Source organism: Strigops habroptila, chromosome 1, assembly GCF_004027225.2.
Source record: "Strigops habroptila isolate Jane chromosome 1, bStrHab1.2.pri, whole genome shotgun sequence".
NCBI lineage: Eukaryota > Metazoa > Chordata > Aves > Psittaciformes > Psittacidae > Strigops > Strigops habroptila.
Genome location: NC_044277.2, coordinates 50,033,423 through 50,055,894, shown reverse-complemented (window position 1 = coordinate 50,055,894; position 22,472 = coordinate 50,033,423). Strand labels below are relative to the sequence as shown.

Genomic DNA, 22,472 nt, shown 5'->3' with positions numbered 1-22,472 from the left:
TACTTCCAACTAGTGTTCCACACTACTGCATTTGCATGAGAAATAGCGTATGTCATCGAGAGCATCATTAGAAAGATTTTATCCAAAGTTCTGAGCTCTAAATGAGTTCTTCTAGGTGCAGTTTACAAAGCGGAGTTAAATGATTTCCTATCACCTTTGTGAGTACCATGCATTCTCTTAACTAGTGGAGACCATAGGAGTCCCAGGTAAGCAGCTACTGTGGTCTTCAAGGAGTCACTGCAGTAGACCAGATTCATTCTACCCTTCATTTGCGGCCCTAGAATACCCTTGTGGTTGGTTGTCACCTCTCTCTGCTGTCTGAAGGAGTTTATTACACCAAACAAGGACTCCCAAGTGGTTGTTTCCAGGCAGCAGGACTTGTTACTCCCAAAGACATGACATGGCATGCTTTTGTTGCAACACTGATATCAGGTAGAAGGCAGAGATGGAGCATTCTACGCAAAACCTTATAAAAATACAATCATCCTTAAATAAAGTGTTATTCTGAAGAGATGCAAATCTAAGTCTTTCCAATGAAAAAAAGCACAGTAATCACTGTACAACAAGCATGTCATGTGCTTGTATAGCATCAGTAAATAGGCTTCACCTTTAACAGATTTCTTATTTATTTGGTTGTACTAGAGATAGTGCTAGAGATAGTGGGAATCTGTATAAAGAAAACAGAATTTCAACTGAAGACACCCTATAACATTTGACAAATATTTGCTGACTCTGATATCCATTAATTGTTCCCTTACTTTCCATTCCTGAAGAAATATAAAATGAAGGTGGACCAGAAAACTGGCCTTGTTGAAATGATTATGGATAAACTTGAGGACAAGGATGAAGGGACTTACACTTTCCAACTGCAGGATGGAAAAGCAACCAATCAGTCCAGCCTTGTCCTCATTGGTGATGGTGAGCTAATCTATATTGCGCAGTAGGCCAGAAAAATAATACTGAGGTTACCTCATTTGTCATCTTCACTTTGCACTGTTTTCAATACCATAGATGTTCCAGTGGTTTTTCATGTCACAGTACTTGTCTGCCTCATATAGGACAGGGCATGTGTGTGAGCTGAAATTTTTAAACTGCTGAGAAGAAGGGGAATTGTTATAGAAATGTAAATATTGCAGCCTGTCATGGTTTGCTTTTCTATAGGTGGAATGAAAATTTCCCATGTAAGAAGCCCATTCAGTTGGGAACAAGTAGCTGCACCTTTTAGAGCTTGAGGAGCTTGCTGACTCTGCTGGAGCTAATTTGCCTTCCTATCAGGAGCAGAAAGTAGCTGTATGATTGGGGATTATGCTTCACCAGACACAACACATTAAACTCCTGATGTCTGCAAGCAGCTGGGGAAGTTGAGTTAGCTGTAATCAGCTTCTGACACTTTGAAATGTTCAGTGAAAACTTGACCCTATGGCAGGATTCTTACTGACCTCCAACGAACAGAGTTGCAGCTAACTGTGTTCAGTACCATACAAATAGCACATGATGTTTAACCTTGTATTTCTTGCTGGTTTTAATTCCTAGTATTCAAGAAGCTGCAGAATGAAGCAGATTTCCAGAGAAAAGAGTGGCACAGGAAACAAGGTGATAATATGGATATTTGTGTGAATCTCATACGTGTTAGTCTGTTAAGAGTTTGTTTATATTTATGTATGTTAATTGGAAGTAGATGGGGTTTGTTCTGTTATATGGTTGATTACCTTCTGAAGGAGAAATAGGAAAAATAAAACTACATGGAAAGATAACACTATTCTTGTCAAGAAAACCACATTTGTCTTTTGTTTTGTATCATGACTACCATTGATGTGACCTTTAAAAATACATCTGTAATCTTAAACAGGTCCTCATTTTGTGGATAAACTGGGATGGGAAGTTACTGATGACTGTAACGTGATGTTGAAATGTAAGGTAAGGGACAAAGAAAACATTGAGTACAATGTTCAAAGCACTTTGACCTACCACTACTTAGATGGTGAGGATGGGAAGGGACTGAAGACATGCCCTTTGCTTTTGTACGAATATGCCCAGTGGCATATTGGATAATGACAGAGCCCCTGAGGACTAATCACGCTGGGGTGACTGCTCATTGTGTGTAACAAAATACCTTGAAAAATAGCTTGCACTTTTTCTTCAGGTCTGTCACCCACCCACCTAGGAAAAGACAACTGAATGAGAATGACAAGTCTTTATAAACCCTGGGACTTTCTCTGTTTTGGCTGCTTTATGTGTGTAGAAATCCCCTGGGCAGGATCCACTGGTTCCCTGGGCTCCTTGAAGCTGTTAGCAGTCCTTTTCTTTCTCTTTTCATCCCTGCTGTTTTCCCTCTTGCATCTCTCATTTTAAAATGGAGGCCTGCAATTACTCATTGCAATCAAGTTGTAAAGCTGGCTATTCTTTTATGAGAGACTTGAGCAGGCTAACCCATGCAACACTAAGTTCCCCTACTCAAATAAAGAGAATAATTACAATATGGTTTTCATCCATCTTAGGTGGCTAATATTAAGAAGGAAACACACATCTTATGGTACAAAGATGACAGGGAGATAATGGTAGATGAAGAACATGACTTTAAAGATGGCGTGTGTACTCTGCTGATATCAGAGGTGAGTGACTGTCCTTGTTAGCCCTCAGCTGAAGTTGTGTTATGAATTCAGATGTATGATATGATCTAATCTGATATTTCAGCAAAACAATCAAAAAAGGAAGTGGGTTTTAAAAATGGAAAAACAAGGCGTCTGTGTTTTAGCTAAAGCAAATGTCTATAACTGCTCATTCAGATTTTCAGGAAATGATGACAGAGGAGGTAATAAGCTTGTCACTTCCTCTGCATGTCAGTTTAACAGCAGAATGAGACCACATTTATGTTTCAAACGGCATTTGGAAACCACTTGTCTCTCAGGCTGTCAGAGGACCACCCTCTTGGAGTCATCGTGGTCTGGTCCATACCCAGCCTTGCTGCAGACTCCTGAGAGAGTGACCTGCATTCACCACTTCATCTCTTCACTCTTTGTTCTTTGGCTGTGGAAGAGAGGAAGTGTCAGGGCCCCCTGGGGCTGGGGACTTCCCTGCGGCTGTAGCCCAGGACCTCCCAACCAAGGCCCATCCCACCACCCCAGCCAGGAGCAGGGAAGCTAGGGGCACCAGGGCAGCCCCAGCCCTGGGCATCAGGCACCTCCCTGGGGACAGGGATGGGACAATATCTGGGTTCTGAATTCTAGATTTTTCTACAGCAACTGTTCTGAAAACTGGTTTCACTGTTACAATATTGCAGTTTTCTAAGAAAGATGCTGGCACTTACGAAGTCATATTGAAGGATGACAGAGGAAAGGACTCCAGTCAGCTAAAGCTGAAGGACACAGGTCAGAGCCACTTTCTGCATGCCATCTGTCACACCTGCTGACAGCCTGACTGCTTGCCTACAAGTGGGTTCAGGGTAATACAGGCAACTGCATGTGTCACCTTCCTGTGGCTTTGCTCCTGTGTACAAGACCATTTCATTAGAAAAAGTGAGATTTTTCAGTTCAAATAATGTTTGACTACAGCTTATTGTATCTGGATTCTGTATGATGATAACAGGCTTCCTCAAGGGGGTCATCAGTAACGTAAGTCTACAAGTATAAAAAGAAACTATAGAACCAGATAATTTTACAAGATTTCACACTTTTATTCTGTTTTGCCATTCATTTTTTTAGGGGCCTTTCCACTCATTGTGATTACTATATTTTTAAAATTTCACTTAGGTTTCTGAGCAAGTGGAAACAAACCCTGTCCATTAAAATGTATAAAGATGGGTTGGCATTCCAACTGAATAGTGTCATTTACCAAAAAAATAAATAGAATAATACAGTTTCGTTCAGCTGCAGCAGTATTCATTGAGGCTGCATTTAAATGAAGTCTGGAAATTGTGGAATAACAGGCTATATTTTTGCATCATGTAAATTTTTAGTATGCTTTATAAGGTAGATCTGATTTCTTTTTCAAACCTACTGGGGGAGAATATTTCAGAGCCAGTACTTGTCCTATTATTGACTGTGCTTGAACTGTAGACACAGGGCCTTAGTCTCTGGATTTTATTTCCACAGCTTTTGCAGATCTGATGAATGAAGTATGCAGAAGGATTGGTGAGCACTTAATTCTCTTTTCAACTGAATGACTCATTGTGACACACAATGAGTGGCTGCACGGCTGCATAAAACCATGTGCTCTTCTTTCAGCTTTATCTGCGACAGACCTGAAAATCCAGAGCACAGCTGAGGGTATCAGGCTGTACTCCTATGTTACTCATTATGTGGATGATCTGAGAGTAGGCTGGGTGCACAAGTAAGTACACAAAACCTGGCAAAAGTCAGTGCAATTTTGTTTTTATAGATTCAGGAAAAAAAAAAAGGATATATGAGAGAGACGTTTTTCATGAGTCCTCGTCTCATATGAGTTAGTTTCAGTGAATTACATCCACGTGGAACCAGTACAAGAGTCAGGTATTGGTGGTGCAGGGTCCTCCTGTTGTTTTCCTCGTGAGACAGATAGTCCCATGCCTTGGGGTGCTGTCAGGGCCGTGTTGCTTCAGAGCACTTCCCACCTCACGGATGGGAGCTGCATCGTTTCCTGAATCAGTTTAAAGGAATGATGCAAACATAACCTGAGAGACCAACAAGCTTTAAAAGGCCAGCACCATACCTTCAGAGACACCTAGCCTGGAGGTCTGCTTGTCTAGAAGCCACAATTCACAGGAACGGGGACAAGCAGGCACATCCTCTTCATGCATGGGTTCATGGTTAGGAGGCAAAGCAAGTTCCAGCGTGTGCCCGGGGCAGTAAAATCCAGAGAGCTCCTCGTGTGAGCACTACAGACCTAACCAAGACAGATAGAAGAACTGAGATTTTTAAAAAGAATTTGAATGCCCAGCTCCCCATAAAATTAATGGGAGTTGCATATCCAAATCCATGAGACAGCTTTGAATTCTCAGCCAGCCAAACAACATGCACTGGAAAACCCAAAGAAGTAAACAACTTAGATCGCTTCAAATATATCATTACTATTCTTGCTGTTTCACTTCCTGTGGACATGGTAGTAGTTAGTCTTTAGGATGGAATGTGAATTACTGATCTGTCAACAAAATGAGGCCCAGAATACCCAGGATGTGCTGTAGCAGGCTGTCTATAATTATTGACACTGATGCTAACCAGCAACCCTGTCAGAGAAATGAAAGCAGTTTGAGGTTTTCCTGTTTCTTGGCACCCATTTGGGCCTAGTATCACCAGGAGTCCTAAGTATTTCAAAACTGTAAATGAATATAAAATATTCTGTTTTTTTCCCCTCTCTCTTAAATTTATCCTTCTTTCTCTGTCTTTTCTATTTAATTTTTAGAAACTAATATCATCTTGAAGCACATCAAATTAATCTAGCAAAAAAAGTTCTTTGTGCCTCCAGTATATTTGAAATTATGAGTTTAAAGATCAAAAGAAAATGAGTAGCTTATTTGACAAATATCTTTTGCTTCATCCAGGGCAATTAACTGCTGAGAAATTAATTAATTAACTGCTAGGAAGCTGAGAAACTGACACTTTTTGTAGAAGAAGATATACGTAGGTCAAAACAAGCTTAATTGTAAACGCCAAAGCATGGCAGAGCATCAGAAACCACTCCAACTGGACAAACATCTTTTGTGACAGAAGTGTGTTTTTTTGTAGGTACAGCCCTGTACAGTTTTGTTTTGCCTAAACAGAAATAAATCTATGCTAAAAAGAGAACTTGAATGTTTGAGGATGCATGGATTACCTTTCAGAGATCTGGCTTTTAAAGTTGTATAACTCTTCTACAGCTCAGGTCACAGACTAAGGTGCATAACCTTTCTGCAGGCTTTGAGGGGAGCTAGACCTTGAACAGTGAAAGACTGCCATACCAATTATGTCCAGTTGGCCCACAGCTTTAGCAAGAATTTGAATTCAGAAGTTTCAAAATATGGTGGCATACTATAGCAGCTTGGAAATCTGCAGATGTACTCAGTGACTCAACATGAGCAAATCCCATTTATAGTCCAGTAAAACAAAAGGGTAACATTGTTTTGTGTTTTTCAGCGACACACAGATTAAGTTTACAGACCGAGTGAAGACTGGTGTCACCGGGGAGCAGATCTGGTTGCAGATCGGTGAGCCAACTCCACAGGATAAAGGCAAATACACAATGGAGCTCTTTGATGGTAAAACAGTACACAAAAAGACAGTGGATCTTTCTGGACAAGGTAGGCCATTCCCTCTGCTAACATCATCTGTATGTGGGCATTAAGCTGTGGTAAGGTAGGAGCATCTTGCTATGGATCTTGCTACAGACCTGTTACCCTTTGGGTTGTAGGGTCTGTGTGCATACCCAGCAGCCTGGCAGTGTTTGTGGGGACAGTGCAATTTGTTTTCCCTAATCTGTGTTCTTGGATCATAAATTATGAAGGGCTTTTTCCTATTCCAAATACCCACTTACAGTTTGCTTACTCAGACATCAGCCCAGCTTCTGAGCTATCTTAAAAAATCCCTTGTGTTACTGGCATTGATTGGCAGTTTTAAATACAAGTTGTAGCACTGAATGCCTTCTGTATCTCTCCCTTCCAAGTAATATTTGGAGGAGGAAGTGAAGAACAAGTTCATTCTGTTACTTTGCTACTATTATTTCTTTGATGGATATAATGAGGTTCCTTATAGTTCAGAGATGTCAAGACCTTTCATCATCATGGTGAAGGACTGTTAGGGGAACAGCTAGAATTATTTGGATTGACTGTTTGAAGCTTTTACTCTGAGAGACATCTCAGATCCTAAGGAACAGATTAACTCCTTCCAAACCGATGAGTTTCCATCCCCAGTCGTTCCCAGCCCTAAAGCTTCACTTAGGGTCTGCAAGCTCTGTGTAAGGGCAATAACCTTATAATCATCTCCATTTTCTATACTCTATCTCCATTTACTGAGAGACCTCTTCTTCCCTTTCAAGTGGGAGAGGTTGACCTCCCACATGATGGTAGCTTAGCCTGAATTTACAAAGGAGACAACAGTTTGCTGTTTGGTTTGCTCATGGCCATCAGTGTGACACTTCAGACCAGATGGGAAAAGCACTTGGGAAAAAGAGGTTGCTTGTATTCTGTATGCCAGTGTTCTCTGAACTGAGGTACATGCAAGATGATCTGCTGGGGTGCAGGAAGAGAAATTCAGTAGTATGTCTACATAATTTATAAACAAATATACATATATTGGGGGTGAATACTCAAAAAAGTTTTAGATAGGGGTGTACGATCAAAAACATTTGGGAGGCCACTGCTATAAGCTATCATTTAGGTGGTGAATTGTGGGTTTCTTCCTCTCTTTTGTGAAATTACTTTAGCCTATTGTTGTCCTGCTATTTCTTTTCTTAAAGCCTGACTTTTAGAAGAAAAAAGAAGTGTGTTTATGCATTCATATGTATATATAATAGCTGCCTTATACAAGATGGCCTTTATTAGTTGAACAATTCAGCATTTTAATGCTTATACAATTCACATGCATCCATCCATTATTATATCTTTAATGATGTCTACATTTTTAATTTATTTCTACACTTTAAATCGGTAATGATTTATCTCTGATCTTTAAAATTAACTTTTCTCTTTATAAAGCATTTGATGATGCCGTTGCTGAGTTCCAGTCATTAAAGTAAGTATTATGCCATCTAAATACAGTAATGGCATAATGGCCATAAAATAATAACAGTATTTGTTTGGTTTGTGCTGGAGCTAACTGTATCCTATGAAACGAATATTAGTCCTACAGAAGCCTGTAGGAGTTTTGCATGTGGCTTCTTTGCTGTAACTCTTATGTAACAGGTAATGAAAAAAAAGCAGTATTGCCAAATGATGAGAGAGATTTTCCTTAACAGATTAAAGGCAGTTGAAAAGATAAGCTATTTTTAAATCACTCTAAGTAAACCTTAACTGAAATTGAACTTTTTTTTTTGTTTCTTTCAACTCTAGGCAAGCTTTAATTGCAGAGAAAAGTAAGTGGGCCTTCTTTGACAATGTTTGCCATAAACTGTTTGTGAAGGTTTTCTTCCTCTCCAGGAAGGATGTGTGTTCGGAAAGAGAGGGCATGTATACATGTGTATGTGCATGTGCTTATCCTAAAATGTGTTTGAGCTTATACCAAGGAGAAGCAAAGAGAGCAACTTTTTAGTCATTTAACACTGGTGCACATTGCAGCTAATCACATTATATTTATTGCTTATATTGATTTTTCCCATCTAAGCTCCTGTTCTTGTTATGTTAGCCTGCTCTAAAAATTAGCTTTATTGCTGAGATTTCTCATACGTGTTCTCTGCACAAAAGTCACTTTGTTTTCAAAGGAGGAAATAACTAGGCTAGTTTTGAACCATCTAAAATGTCAAGTAACTGCATTACATACAGAAATGGGTAAGAAAACAGCAGTAGCTTTTGCATTGCTTAAACACAGATCCCTGAATCTCCTCATACTTCTCCCCGTGTGTCAATTCCAACATAGCTATTAAAACAAAAGTAGGTATTAATTACTTAAGGAGTAAATAATTAGAATTCAACTTCAATTATTAAGCCCAATCTTCTCCCTATTTACAGAAAAATACATGGAATAAAATCTAAGACATCAAAGAATTCTTCCACTGCAGATGACTTTCAGACATGTATAAAAACTGGAATTTGAAGAGTTATTGGAGAAAAATGTGTAGGGAGATCTGAGCTAACTCGTCCTGGATATATACTCCACATAGAGCAGGGCTTGGCTATATACAGTGATCCCTACATGTCCCAGCTGAGACAGTGCAAAGGGATCAGTAATAGCCCTGCCCTGGGCATTTCATTTCTAACCCCGGACCATTTATAAGGGGCTGGCAGGTTAAGTGACATAAGACAGTCCCATTCCTGGTCTCATAAGGTTGTTATCTCTGTGCTCAGAGCATATCTTTTACAGAATACATTGGAAGGGAACATTCTGTATAGTCATTTCCTTCCTCTGCCAGGCTCCACCAAGACATATAATGAACAAAATCCATATTCCAGAATAAGTGCACCAAAGCCTGCACATGATCAGCTTATTTGTATTTGTGTAAGATTCCTATGGGACTCTGAGCTTAAAACCAGATCAGGTATCAACCTGATTTACACACAGATATGCTCAAAGCGGTGGAATTTCACTATTGTTGCCAAGACTGAAGTCTGCCTTGCATTTAGATTAAAACCTCATCTGAACCACTTCATTAAGTGTCATTTATTTCCTTTTGGAAACTCAACGTTTTTAGTTTATGACACTAAAAATTTAGAGCACCAGATCTCAAAAATTCAGATGTCTTTTGTGCAATCAGAAGTAACACTGAATTGATAGCAAATTCTGCAGGACACAGCATATATTCTTTAGTCCCCCTCTGTAAAGTGATTGACACGAGCTATTAACACATCTTTTGCTGTGATTTCAACGTGGTTTTTTAAGTCCAAATGGTGTGTGCTAAGAATGCCAAATAGTTCTCTGGTAGCGCAGATATCAGAGACAAGTTGTACACAAATAAGACAAAAGGAAAGAACTAGAGGGGAAACAGAATCTGCAACATAGCTGATTTTAAGACACTAAAGAAAATTACACTTGTTTATTTCCAGATCGCGCACGGGTTGTCGGAGGTTTGCCTGATGTTGTCACCATCCAGGAGGGCAAGGTACAGTAAATTAACTGAAGCTTTACACAACAGCCCGACAGCTTGAATGCCTTTTAATAATGGGAAAATATTAACTTTTTTCTTTTAAAATCTGCTACATTATTTACTCATCGCCTGCCTTCTGTACATAATTCAACAGTCTTGCACAGATGGGTTTATGTATTCAGGGCAGTGTCTTTTCTTAAGAAAAGATAAAAGTGAGATGACAATTTAAGTTGAAACTAAAACTCCTTATATAACCAGCTCTTTAAAAATTCATGCACAGGTTTCACAGTTAGATTTTCTTTTATAACAGGGTATCAGGGAAGCTTAGTTCCTCTTTCTACCAGATAGCTAGTCATTCTGTGTCTTTTGCAGTTAACTTTCTTGCAATGTGGCAAGATAATCACACCTCTCAAGGCTGGCTTTTAAACTGTGTAAAAATAGTAAACCATAATAAACCAACTCTTGTCCAGACAAAAGGAGAGAGTTTTCTCTATTTCATGAGGGTAAACAAGAAGGAACTCAAAAGAAGTCACTGGTGTTACACTTGATTATATTAGCAGAGTTTAGCCAAAAGGTTATGTTGTGAGGCACTCACAGAGGAACACAGCTACATTGATGCTTGAGCACTGAACGGGTGACCCAGAAAGTCAGTTCTCAATCTCACAACCTTTTCCCAGCACACTGGTTCTGCAAGTTGCTGCTTAATAGTGCTGAGACCAAGAAGTGCCTGCTCTTCACTTCCCACTGGTCTGCCACTAGCCAGTTCCTCTTTACAATACGTGTGAACACTGAAATAGGGCACGTGAATGTCATTGAAAACCTGTGACATACATAACAACTACAATAAGGCAGCTTCCTGATGTTTCTGGCTTTATCTGGCAGTAGGTCAGCTGGGTTAAAAGTATTTGATTATAAGCTGAACAAAAGTGTTAAGAATCTAAAAGCTTGGCCTGAATCCAAATCTCGCATTGGTCTTAATAATGCAAGATATATCATGGCCTACAGATGACTGCAGCAGTTCTGGGAAAATTAAGTGTATTGGCATTACAAAATGAAATATTTGATTAAACCTTTCATTAAAGGATTTAGCAGTTTGGGAAATGCTGTAGAGGTAAGAAGCACTCATGAGCACTTTAACTGTAGGTAGAAGACACAAAGAAAGAGAATGAATTTGCAGATTCTCAGCTAAAGTGCTTATGCTTGGAGCACTAATGGCGATCACGCTTGGAGATAAGATTCTCATATTGCTTTGGCAGAGGATAAATTTGGGTGGTTATTACCTGTTTTAAGCTTTCTGCCAAGAGAGAATTGATATGAAGTTGAGTATGGGCTTACTAAAGCAAAATGTGTACTGTTTATAAAAAGGGAGTTTGTGAAAAATGAATTGCAAAATCTTACCCAGGCACACATTGTCCTTGACAGCAAGAACATTTGTAATGTTTGAATAAGTGACTGAAAATCTCTGAGTACTCAAGACAAATATCCTTGATCTTATGTTTCTGGATTGAATAGATTTCTGGATTTGAGAATCAGAGTAGGACAGAAAATGATCAGGGAAAACAGTGCTCATTTGGCTGGTGTTGGCTCATCTTCTATTGCTTGCATATATGCTGGAGAAAGGGGAATGAAGTTCTCTGTTGTGTAATGCATACAAATCGCACAGTCATCAAGGATTTTGAAAAAGGAAGAAATGAGGTAGCGGAGGACTGGCAGTTGCAAACTTTGATTCTAAATACCAGTTCTGCCATAACTACAGCGTTATATGAACAGACTGGTATCCCTAGATTAAATTTCCAAGTATATGCATATTTCAAACTTAACACCATGACTGTGATGCTATTTATTAGCTTTTTGCATGTGAGCTGAAGGATATGTGTGAGAACGAATGAACCAGTGTTTACCCAGTGTTAATCAAACAGCATTCCAGATGGCCTAAGAAGCTTCCACTGATAGACATAAATGCTTTTCAGCAGTGTAGTATAATTGGAAAAGACTAAGTTTCAGCTCATATTAGGAATTTGACCCGACAGAGAATACTAGCATAAGTTTTGTGTACAGCCAGCCAAATTAACCAAAGTGACTCTTTTCATGAAGGTCTGTAAGTGGGTAAGGGGGTTTTATTTTTAAAAGGAGAGGCTTAAGATTCTGACAGACACTTTCAGGCCTACACGCAACATGTTACATCCTTCTGTCCACCAACTTCCCATTCTACTCTTCTGCCAGGGGTAAGTGTCCTCTCAGGTAGGCTGGAAGACAGGAGCAGGTTCCCCTGATTGAGCTGCTTCAATTCACTCACTGGCATTTGTCATGGTTTAACCTTAGCCGGCAATTAAGTCCCACACAGCCACTTGCTGACTCCCCTCCCCCTGGGGGATGGGGGACAGAATCAGCAGAGTAAAAGTGAGAAAACTCGTGTGTTTAGATAAAGACAGTTTAACAGGTAAAGCAAAAGCTGCACGTGCAAGTAAAGCAAAACAAGGAATTCATTCACTACTTCACATGGTCAGGCAGGTGTTCATCCATCTCCAGGAGAGCAGGGCTCCATCACACGTAATGGTTACTTGGGAAGACAAATGCCATCACTCCAAACGTCACCCCCATTCCTTCTTCTTCTCCCAGCTCTGTATGCTGAGCATGAGGCCATATGGCATGGGATATCCCTGTAATCAGTTGGGGTTCAGCTGTCCTTGCTGTGTCCCCTCCCAGCTTCTTGTGCACCCCCAGCCTGCTCACTGTTGGGTTCATGTGTGGAGCAGAAGCAGCCTTGGCTCTGTATAAGTACTGCTCAGCAGTAACTAAAACAGCCCTGTGTTATCAATATTGTTTGAAGCACAAATCCAAAACATAGCCCCATACCAGCTACTATGAAGAAAATCTAACTCTCTCCCAGCCAAAACCAGCACATATCTTAGCACAAACCACCCATGAATATGAGTTTGTGCTAATAAGCAAGAGGAATGGCAATACATGAAATACAATGATACATTTCCCTCTGCCACCTGTATTACTCATGATAATCTGCAGTGAAAGGCAGAAAAGGTAGTGGCGGCACAAAGACTCTGGACTTGCAGTTGCTGGCTGCTCCAAGGGCACATGCCTCAGTGCCCCAGGTCCAGACTTGCTAATGGGAACTTCTGTGTGGAGCTCTGAAACACTAAGATCCATCTCAAAGAGGTAGGGTTTTCTCACTCAGCATTTTTCAGATACATCAGATTTCCTCATAGATTTCATCACTAACCACAACAACTTGACAGGTTTCCAGCCTTTTTTCCCACCCCCTTGCCCCAGATAACCATTAGAGCCAGACAACTACTGGAAAAGGGGGATTATCTTGAAGGGGAAAGGTGCCTCTTCCCCCAGGAGTAGAGGGCATGCTTTTTTACCAGGATAAGGATTTCAGGTTGAATGCAGCATTATAATCAGTAATATATGAGTAATATATGAGTAATATGAGTAATAAAGATACACACGAGCAAAGACAATATCCTGCCCAAAGATGAGAAAATCTGAAACAGATAGGAGCAGTCACAGCGGGCAATCACTTCTCCTTGGCTAAGGCTCCATAATTACAGGATTACCTTCTAGAGAACCAAAGACCTCACCATCTACGTAGTGAATGAGAAGATATATCTCTGCACATTAGTAGCTGGTAAATAAATAATAAGAGCTGGGAACATCAAGAGGAGCACTGATGTCAAACAGGAGCTAGTGATGCAAGAGGAAGCAAAATGCAGCTATTTTAAGGGATGATTTAGAAGAATAGTCATCACTGCTGCTTGAATCTCTTTGAATTAAGGAGTACTGACATCACTTCAAACACCCAAGGTTTGAATGATGTCACTAACAGTGTTGTCTGGACATGGACATCAGCTCATTAGCATCCTGGAGTGGCAGCTAGGGCCACTCAGTGGTGATCTTTTGCTTGCTAGAGAAGCAGAAGGCAACATAGACATACCAAGCACTTGAAGGGGCCCATATGCAATGCATGGCTGAGGCTGAGGTCATGTTTGTTTCAAGTGATAAGGAAGAGGAGGAAATGTAAAACCTCTTGTTTTCCCCTTGTTTTTCAAAAAGATGGACTGATATGGCAATCCAAACCACATTCACATTCACACCAGAGGGCTTTGAGAGGAGGCAGTCAACAGCCTCACATGGTCACCAGCTGTAGGTGCTGCAAGAAATTAGACAGGGTCATTTCCACCATGCCGTAACCACCTTTCACTTGGAGTCTGTCTTTCCTTCAGTACCAAGAATTATGTGTTGTTGATGGAGGAAAGACATGTGGGATTTATTTGATTTTTATTTTGTTCCCAGAGGTACAAAAATCTTTCATTTTTATAGAGGTATCCATTTTTTTCTACCTGCTCATTTCAGCAGCCTCCTGGATGTCTCTCTTCTGTCCCATCTTCCACTATCACACTACCAGATAAGAGGCAGAGAGGTGAAGGAAAGGTAGTCTGTTAAATAGATTTCTCATAGTAGATTTTATCATGGCAGCCTATAGGGCTAACAACAATGAAGATACTTTCTTCAGTCTGATGGGACTGAATCCAGTCCTTCGGAACATTACTAACAATAAAGGGAAATACTCATATGAACACCAAAGAAAGGGTAAAGCCTGTACTGATTTCTGTTAAGAACAGTTTTACAGGAGTGCATAAAAGAGTTCAAGTCTTTTGGAAGAGCTGTCAGGGCACAGCTTAAGAAGTTTCTAAATTAAACGATATAGTCCAGGGACACTTTGTTCTTAGTTATTTAAAAAGGCAGGCACACTTTTTTTACTTCTGGGGTAAACACATAGTGAGCTGAACATGAACAAGTCCATCTGACGGTTCCTCAAATTCTCATTTCAGCTCTAACGCACAAATGCCAATAATAACTAATTTTATATTAAACAGTATGCATGGGAAAAGCTCTACTGATGATTATGAAAGTAGAGAAGAAGGTCCATGAAGTATTTAAAGGTTTTAATGGAGTTTTTGAATTGAGTTCCTTACTTTCATTTATGATACAGAAGACTGACAAAAATTATTGATTACTGATGTAAATATACATCTATTTACTAAACGCAGGAAGGTAAATGGAGAGTTGGAACATTTGGAGAGTCAGGCATCAAAAATCTCAGCAAATATTTACTGACTGACTTACAATCATTTTTACTTCTTCTATAGGCACTTAATCTTTCTTGCACTGTCTGGGGAGATCCTACCCCAGAGGTCTCGTGGCTGAAGAACGAAAAATCATTTGTATCAGATGCTAATTGCATCCTGAAATTTGAATCTGGAAAAAATGTCAGCTTCACCATCTCTAATGTGTCTACGCTCGACTCTGGGAAATACTCCATTGTGGTGAAGAACAAGTACGGCACAGAGATGAGCGACGTCACTGTAAGTGTGTACATACCTGAGGAAGAGAGACAGCCTGAGGAAGAGAAAAAAGAAGATAAGAAAACAAAAGCATGAACTTAAGACTAGAAAACAGAAGTATGGGGGAGATTTTGGATGACAGGGTGACATAATCTATGTGTGTAAATGGCTTTCTGCTTTAGCAGGCAGCCTTGGATTTTTCCATTCACTTCACTTTTGTTTCTAACACACTTAATTGTGCCAGGGAAAAAAGGGCCTTTCCTAAATGTTTTCTTACTGCTAACTTCACAGAACCTAACTGTGGCATCTTCAGTCAGGCCAAATGCATGCTGGCTGTACGCACAGGTCCACTATTTGACTCTCTTCCTGGAGCATTTCACCCTACGACAAAAATGGAAAGGGTGAAAAATAGTTTTAACGGAGGCAACTGATGAGGTAGATGGAAAGATAAAAAATTTTTGAGGCGTTTTTGAGCAGCAGGTTAGATTTGTTCCAACATTGGCAAAGTAGCATGGATGGAATGTGTTAGAGAATTAAATCATGGAGAAATTAGTGCTGGTTTTTGTCTACATTAAGGCCCCTTTGTATTGCTGTGTTAATTTACAGACACCCACTTAATATGGGTGTCATTTACATCCATAAATATTGTTTAATCTGCCCAATTGGGGTAAAAGTACTGTAACATAAATGAAAATTAGGCTTAGGAGGCCAGAATATTAATGTGTGTGTGTGTGTCTGCAAAAATGTATGAACTCTCCTCTATGTTCACAAATAAACTGAATTCACTTCTTTCCTTCCATCACAAGCTTGTTTCACTGTGTCTTGTTTTACTAGTCACGGTTCTGGTAGTTGTGCACAGTATTTTAGTGTCTTAATGCTTTCACCACTGTAATTACCTCTAGCTTCCCTGTACATCCCTGTTAATCTTCACTGTTCACTACAAAACCCACAATGGCACCCCTTCACACCTCTCTGTCTGGACTTTCACTATGTCATGTCTCAACAAGGTATTTTTGCACATTCAGGCACAGCATCTGACCCAGTTCATTCATTCAGTTCATTCAATTCATGGTTATGAATTTTTATTGAAGGGTGTTAGGTAAGTATTTTGTTAGACTGAGACCTCAGTTAATTCAAACTTAACACTGGAGATCAGAAATAACACATTTTGTCAAGATGTTTTAAAGCTACAAAAAGAATCTTCACTGGAGCGTAGAAAAAAAAGTGGGGATTTTTTCAGATAAAAATGTTTCAGACAAAAAAACTATTTGTCCAGATCTTTGAACACACTTAAAATGCCACTGATTCTTATTAGCTGAGGAGGAACAACAGCAAGCACATGTATGTCCATTCTGCTAGACATATATATGATATATACATGTTATAGAATACATATACATCTATGTATATGATCAGAAGCAGTTATCAGCCCAATTGCTAATTAGAAATGTCCCATATTAATAATTCTTTTCATTACTAGTCTTACAACAGCACAACTCTTCACATCAAAATCTAAAGAACTAATGTATATGTTTTCAGTATAAGCATGATCTGTGTGTGACCTTCCACATACTTTCTCTAATCATTTTAAACCCTTGCCATGTGAAGTTTAGTGTCAGCTACTATTAAAGGCAAAGTGGAAGCATAAGGGAATTCTCAAGAAATGGTTAAACATTATCAATGGTGTTATCAATGGTGAAAGTGGCAATTTTTGCAATTTTAAAATATTTTTTTAAAATCAGTTTCTATAAAGGGCTAATTTTATGATCTTAATAATTTAGGAAAAAAAAAAGTAAAAATCCAGATTTAGATCAGATTTATGATTTATGACTTACCAAAACGTTAGCATGCGCTTAACTGCATGCATGAATAGTACCACTGGTTTCAAGGAAGATGTTAATTTTATCTGGCATAAATCTTTTGTTCCAGGATAGATTTCATATCATAGGGATTTTTAACATGAAATTATGTAAAATTAATGTGTTTTCAGCATTTCATTTATCTCCTAAAATAGTTAAAACTCAAGTATCAAACTCGATGACACTATTGCAATTTTAAGGTTCGAGTGTGTAATTATGTACATTAGCGAATCTATGTGTGTTATTGAAAAAGTTCAGACTATTTGGTCACAACAGCTGCATATCAAGCAGCTTAATTTTAAAATTTCAAAATACAATCATGAGAATATCTGCAACTTGAGATAGAGCAAGATTCTTCTGAGTTTAAAGAACTCATGTAAAATTAACTGAGAATTTTGCTTAGTATGACATGAAGCCAATTCAAGGATGATAAGCAGGTGCCTCCATCTTGGCCCCAGGACAACATACACCTGAAAAGCAAGTGTCACATCTCTTTCATCCTCAAGAGAGCAAACAAGATTACGACTTGCTCTTCAAAATACCTGATAATTTATGTTTATTACTTAGTATTAGCATATTTTTACTACTGATTGCATTTTGGCAGCAGTTTATTTCTGCTACTTTATCTTCAAAAATCTGTCCTCCTGCCTCCCTCCTTTTGGGAGAATTGTGAGAGAATACAAGTGGGACATTTCCCAGATAATAGCCTGAATTCTACTTCTCTTTGCTTTGAAAGATACATGTTTCAAATCTCTGAATGTTAGAGAGTAATAGCTGCTTCTAGATATATTCCTGTCAGGGATTCTGTTGTGGTGGTTTCAAACTGAATTTGTGATGCATCCACATTTCTCGCTTGTGCCCTTTTTGTTCTTGGTTTGCTTCAGGTGATTGTGATTTCTGTGTCAGGACAGACTGACACAGTCCAAGGACACGATCAAAATAATGTAACTGTATCTAAAAAGAAAAAAATGACGACAGCAAGCAAACGGAAGGAAGGGGAAAAGAAAGGTAAGAACACTTTTATCTTTATGGTCTTCTACTCCAATGAACAAACAAGCATTATGCAGTTAATAGTCTGTGCCAATCAATATTTCTCAGATCCCAAACATCAAATTTATAGTATGTCTGTTCTTAGTCAACAATAAAAGCAAAGTTAAACCTCTGTGGAAGACATTTAAATCAACACTTTTAAATCACCTTTCTACTGGGTTGCGAGTTCTCACCTTGGCTCACCTGGCTGATAAAAGTTTTTTAAGCCATAAAAAATACTTTTAAATTTCTGGATGCAGAGGAAAGACCTCCTAAGCATGTATATATACACAGATGGTGTTATTTTCCAAAGTGAGACTTATTTCAGCAGCTAGATGTTTGACAGTTAACAAAAAAAAAAACCCCAAACTCTAAACCAAAAAGGGCCTTGCTAATTAAGGGGCCCTAAATGCCAAAGTGTTTTAGAAAACCCTGACTGTATAGCTACTATTTGAGATTAATCAATTACTCTCTTAGTTTTATGTCCATATTGAATGGTAAAGTTGGAATTATGAGTGACCATTTCTTTTGTCCAATTTAGAGAAAGGGTAGAAAATGAAAAGCTCTCTGGTGATTCAGCATTCTTGTATATTACAGAATTGTACTGTTCCTTTAGACTTTTACTATATAATTGCTACTTGGACATTGATTTATTCTGCACAATTACAAGTCCCTCATGTAGAGCATTTTAGGCTCCCAAATAAGGCTTAAATTCCAACATTATCAGAACATCTGTTTTACATATTTTTGCCTAAGTATTTTTTCTGTGTATACATGTTATATCATTGCTGACAGAACATTTTATACTTTTACTCCCCTGCCCTTTCTGCTCCTAAGGGAAGAACAAATATTTAAATACATTTCTTTCCTCTCTTGCCTTACTGGTATGGGTAACCTAGACACTTTTGAGTAGTCCCGTAAATTAGGTGAGTTATGTGAGAAACAATTATTTACACGTCTTTTTAATTAGAGACCGTAAAGACTTGCGCTTGCTTTTGGTTCTGTAAAAAGTAGTAACGTCATTTGTGATACTGAATCCCTTTATAAGGGTATGGGAGGAGGAAAAGAACATGATAAGGTCATAACCAATGTGAAAGCAAATCTTACTCTACATACCTCTGCGTTGCTGAGCATAGGAAGTGAAGGGAAATTTTATTACTTTTCCTAAATCAGATTTTATTAAGCCACTTGTAGAAGAAATTATTGCTACAAAAGAGACACCTGATCCAAATGAAATCTGCCCTGTGGAAAAAGAAAAGGATACAAAAAGCAACCAGCGAACAGCAAAGACGACTGGTGGAAAGGCAGCAGTAGCGGAAAAGGTTCCTCAGCCCATGGAACGCTTAGATAAGCAGGGAAAGAAACCACTGGAAAAAACAGCCTTGAGTAAACCCCTCTGTTCTTGAATGAAGAATGAATGGGATCTTGTGATCTGGATGACAAGTTGAAGCTGAGATTTCATGGGTGGTAGACTAGCCATAGTATCTTAACACAAAAGTTTATTAGTGTTTTTTTGTAACATTTGTAATACTTCATAACTTTAAATGTATAGTAGATGGGCACTTATGCCTCAGTACCACATTAGTTGCACTGCAGTCATTTCTAAGTATCTAAACAACGATCCATGTACTGACAAGGTGATTTTACTTACTAAAAAATGATAAGCAGAGCTTAATAGAACAAATCCTGTCCAGAGCTGGCCTATTTACTACTCTGTAAAAGAATGGTGATATCAGTTATGGGGATCTGTTAACTGATATTTGTAGGCCATCACAGCTTGAGGCAGACCCTGCTTACTGTCTCAAGGAAACCATACGTACAGTCCTCTTCAGTATCACATGGGCCATACTTTCCATCATGACCAATTTGGCCACGGGGCAAGATCCTCAGAAACAGAACCATTTTCCATGGATGCAGGGGGGTCATAAGTAGGTTTTCTTTTGATCCAAGTTTCTTTCATGCAAACCTGTTTCATCAGGTGAATCAGGATGACATCTGGACATTTCTTATCATCCAGGTTCATATGACTGCTTTTCAGTCCTCTCCATTAATTCCCTCATGGCCTTGGTGAGGTGGATATAGCATTAACCCATAAAGTATCAGCTGCTCTACATGCTCATTTCTTTCCACACTTTTTGCTACAGCAATCACACTATGCAAATCAAAATGTGATTTATGCTACACAAAAAAGTGGTGGGAGAAACTTTAAAATACAGACTGAACTACAGCTAAGATCATCCTGCTAGACTTAAGTACTGACACACAGAGGTTGATTCAGTTCTACATTACATCTTGTTCTACATCTATATATTATAGTTTAAATTAGTAGGAGACTGGAGTAGCCCAGCAGCGAACGATGTGAGCGTAGGTCCCATAAAGAAATGCAGTAAGAAGCATTTCCACACTAGACTTTTAAAATGAGAACCTTAATGCATGTAGGTTCTCATGCAACTGTTACAGAAAAGGTAAATTTCTAAAGATGCGAGATTACATCACTCTGTAGAGTTACAGTCCGGCCTTCCAAAATGTTACAAAGCTGTAGGTTGTTTCACAAAATTCTTAACTCCCCTTTGCCATGGCACTTATTTCAACCTGCCTTACCTCTGTAAAAATCCATCACTTCCTACAGCTCCTTTGGGTTGGGAGCCTATCTATCTCCCACAAACACTAATGGCAGCATGTAAGTTATATATAGAACAGCCTGTACCACTGAGAGCCTGATCCAATTCCTGCAAAATGCCACAGGGGTCTTTTCATTAGTTTTAATAGAAAACAAGATGGATCTCAGAAGAATGTTCTAAAAATGTCTCAAATCTCAGATTACAAAGCCCATTTTGCTCACTGTGAAGCCAATGGCAGATCTCCCTTTTGTGTCATTGCAGCAGAATTGGGTCTTAGCTTTTTACTGAAAAAAAAAAAAACCCCAACCAGTATTTTCCCGGTATTTCAATTAAAGCCAACTGGAAATACTTAAACTAAAAAGTACTGGGGTGGAGGTTTTGGGGGTTTATTTGTGTGGTTGGTTTGTTTGTTAAGTTTTGTTTTGAGGATGGTTCCTCAAAAAGCTGGAAATGCAGTCACATCAGTATTGTTCTACTGGAAACTATTTGCTCTCCAGAAGCACAGTGTTGTTACGCACGGTAAAAGAAATATACACAAATAAACATACCAAAGAATTAAAAACCCATTTTTTTATTATTTAAGCTGTAGTTGCTCACAAATGTATACCAAAATGATCAAAATTAGTATTATCAGAATTGTTCAGTATATTAAAGTTTAATTATATTTCCATGGTTGAATATTTTTTCTTGCAATCTGCATATATAATTTATATTTTATTCTCCATGATAACTATGAAAAATTGTTCCAGTCTCTGTCCATTACATGATGATAGAATGCAAATTATTTCTGAAGCAACAGAATTGACTATCAAACAGAACCATTTGACTACATTTAAAAGCAAACACTTGTTCCAATGTTTATCTGAAGTGCTCCTTCTGGATAATATCTTCTTTCTTGCCTACATATTCCACTCCAGCATGCATTACTCTCTATATTCAAATTTATAACTCTATTATAAATTCATATTCTTCTGTTACAACAGAAGAGTATTTAAGAGTGTGGGAAAGTGTAGCATTAAGCTAAATTATCTAATCACTTTCCAAAATTACAAAGGGTGATTTTTGAAGATGAAAGAAGATCTGAAAAAGAGGCTTTGCCTTCCACTGTAATAAAGGCATTGTGATTCCAGGTGTCCTTGAGTTCTTCTGAGAATTAGTTCTGGATTTGTGACTCAATTATTGAGGAAGATCTGTCTGTGGTCTGAGAGTGACAAACCATAATTTGGTAATACCTAAAGCCATAATCTTTGAAGCAATTAGTTGCAAAGTGAGATCATCCCTGAACTAGTGTAGCACTCTGTATCCTTGAACTGTTCAAGGATAAGGTGAATACATGAATGATATTCCACATAAGCTGCACTTACACTGACTAGACAGACATGTAAACCACATCTTTCCACACCAGTTTTTTGCCTTGCTGAAAGGACAGTAAGTTTTAAGAATTGAAGCAAAATGTTGGCCAGGCTAAAGAGCCACAAAAGCTGTAAAGAGAAAAATGTTAGAGAAAACTGTTCCTTTCCACAAGGGCTTCTGGAGATGAAGGTACTGTGAGAGAGACAGCGGGGGGATGAGACCGATGGCAAGGAGAGGAAGGAAGGCACCAGATTTGGCTGCAATCTTCTGCTGACTTCTCCCCTTGTCTCATTTCCCATTTCATTACACAAGATGTCTTTCCTGTAATCTTTCTCCTTCCACATATTTTCAAATGCGATACCTTTCCTTCCCTCTTTCCCCACCTTGCCTTTTGTACCATCCATCCAATTTGGTACAGTCATTTCCACTTCACTGTATCATCACTCATACTGACAGGCGCAGAATAAACCTTACTTAATTAGGCTGTGATTTTGGCAAGAATAAGGAGCCTCACAGTAGGAGGCCTGCAACCCTATTGTATCTATTATCAGAAAATGGTT

The 22,472-nt window shown here is 38.8% G+C and overlaps 1 protein-coding gene across 1 annotated transcript in view; it reads left to right on the top strand.

Annotated features, from left to right (window-relative positions):
* MYOM1 (myomesin 1) overlaps positions 1-15,855 on the top strand; it is a 66,345-nt gene extending 50,490 nt beyond the window's left edge. Inside the window, exons 26-37 of the mRNA XM_030477150.1 lie at positions 774-918; positions 1,534-1,593; positions 1,850-1,917; positions 2,499-2,612; positions 3,281-3,368; positions 4,092-4,130; positions 4,224-4,329; positions 6,087-6,250; positions 7,643-7,679; positions 7,997-8,019; positions 9,644-9,699; positions 14,856-15,855. Of these exons, the coding sequence (XP_030333010.1) occupies positions 774-918; positions 1,534-1,593; positions 1,850-1,917; positions 2,499-2,612; positions 3,281-3,368; positions 4,092-4,130; positions 4,224-4,329; positions 6,087-6,250; positions 7,643-7,679; positions 7,997-8,019; positions 9,644-9,699; positions 14,856-15,146 (1,191 nt within the window). The 3' untranslated portion in view covers positions 15,147-15,855. The remainder of the gene's footprint in view (positions 1-773; positions 919-1,533; positions 1,594-1,849; positions 1,918-2,498; positions 2,613-3,280; positions 3,369-4,091; positions 4,131-4,223; positions 4,330-6,086; positions 6,251-7,642; positions 7,680-7,996; positions 8,020-9,643; positions 9,700-14,855) is intronic.
* Positions 15,856-22,472: the final 6,617 nt, after the last annotated feature.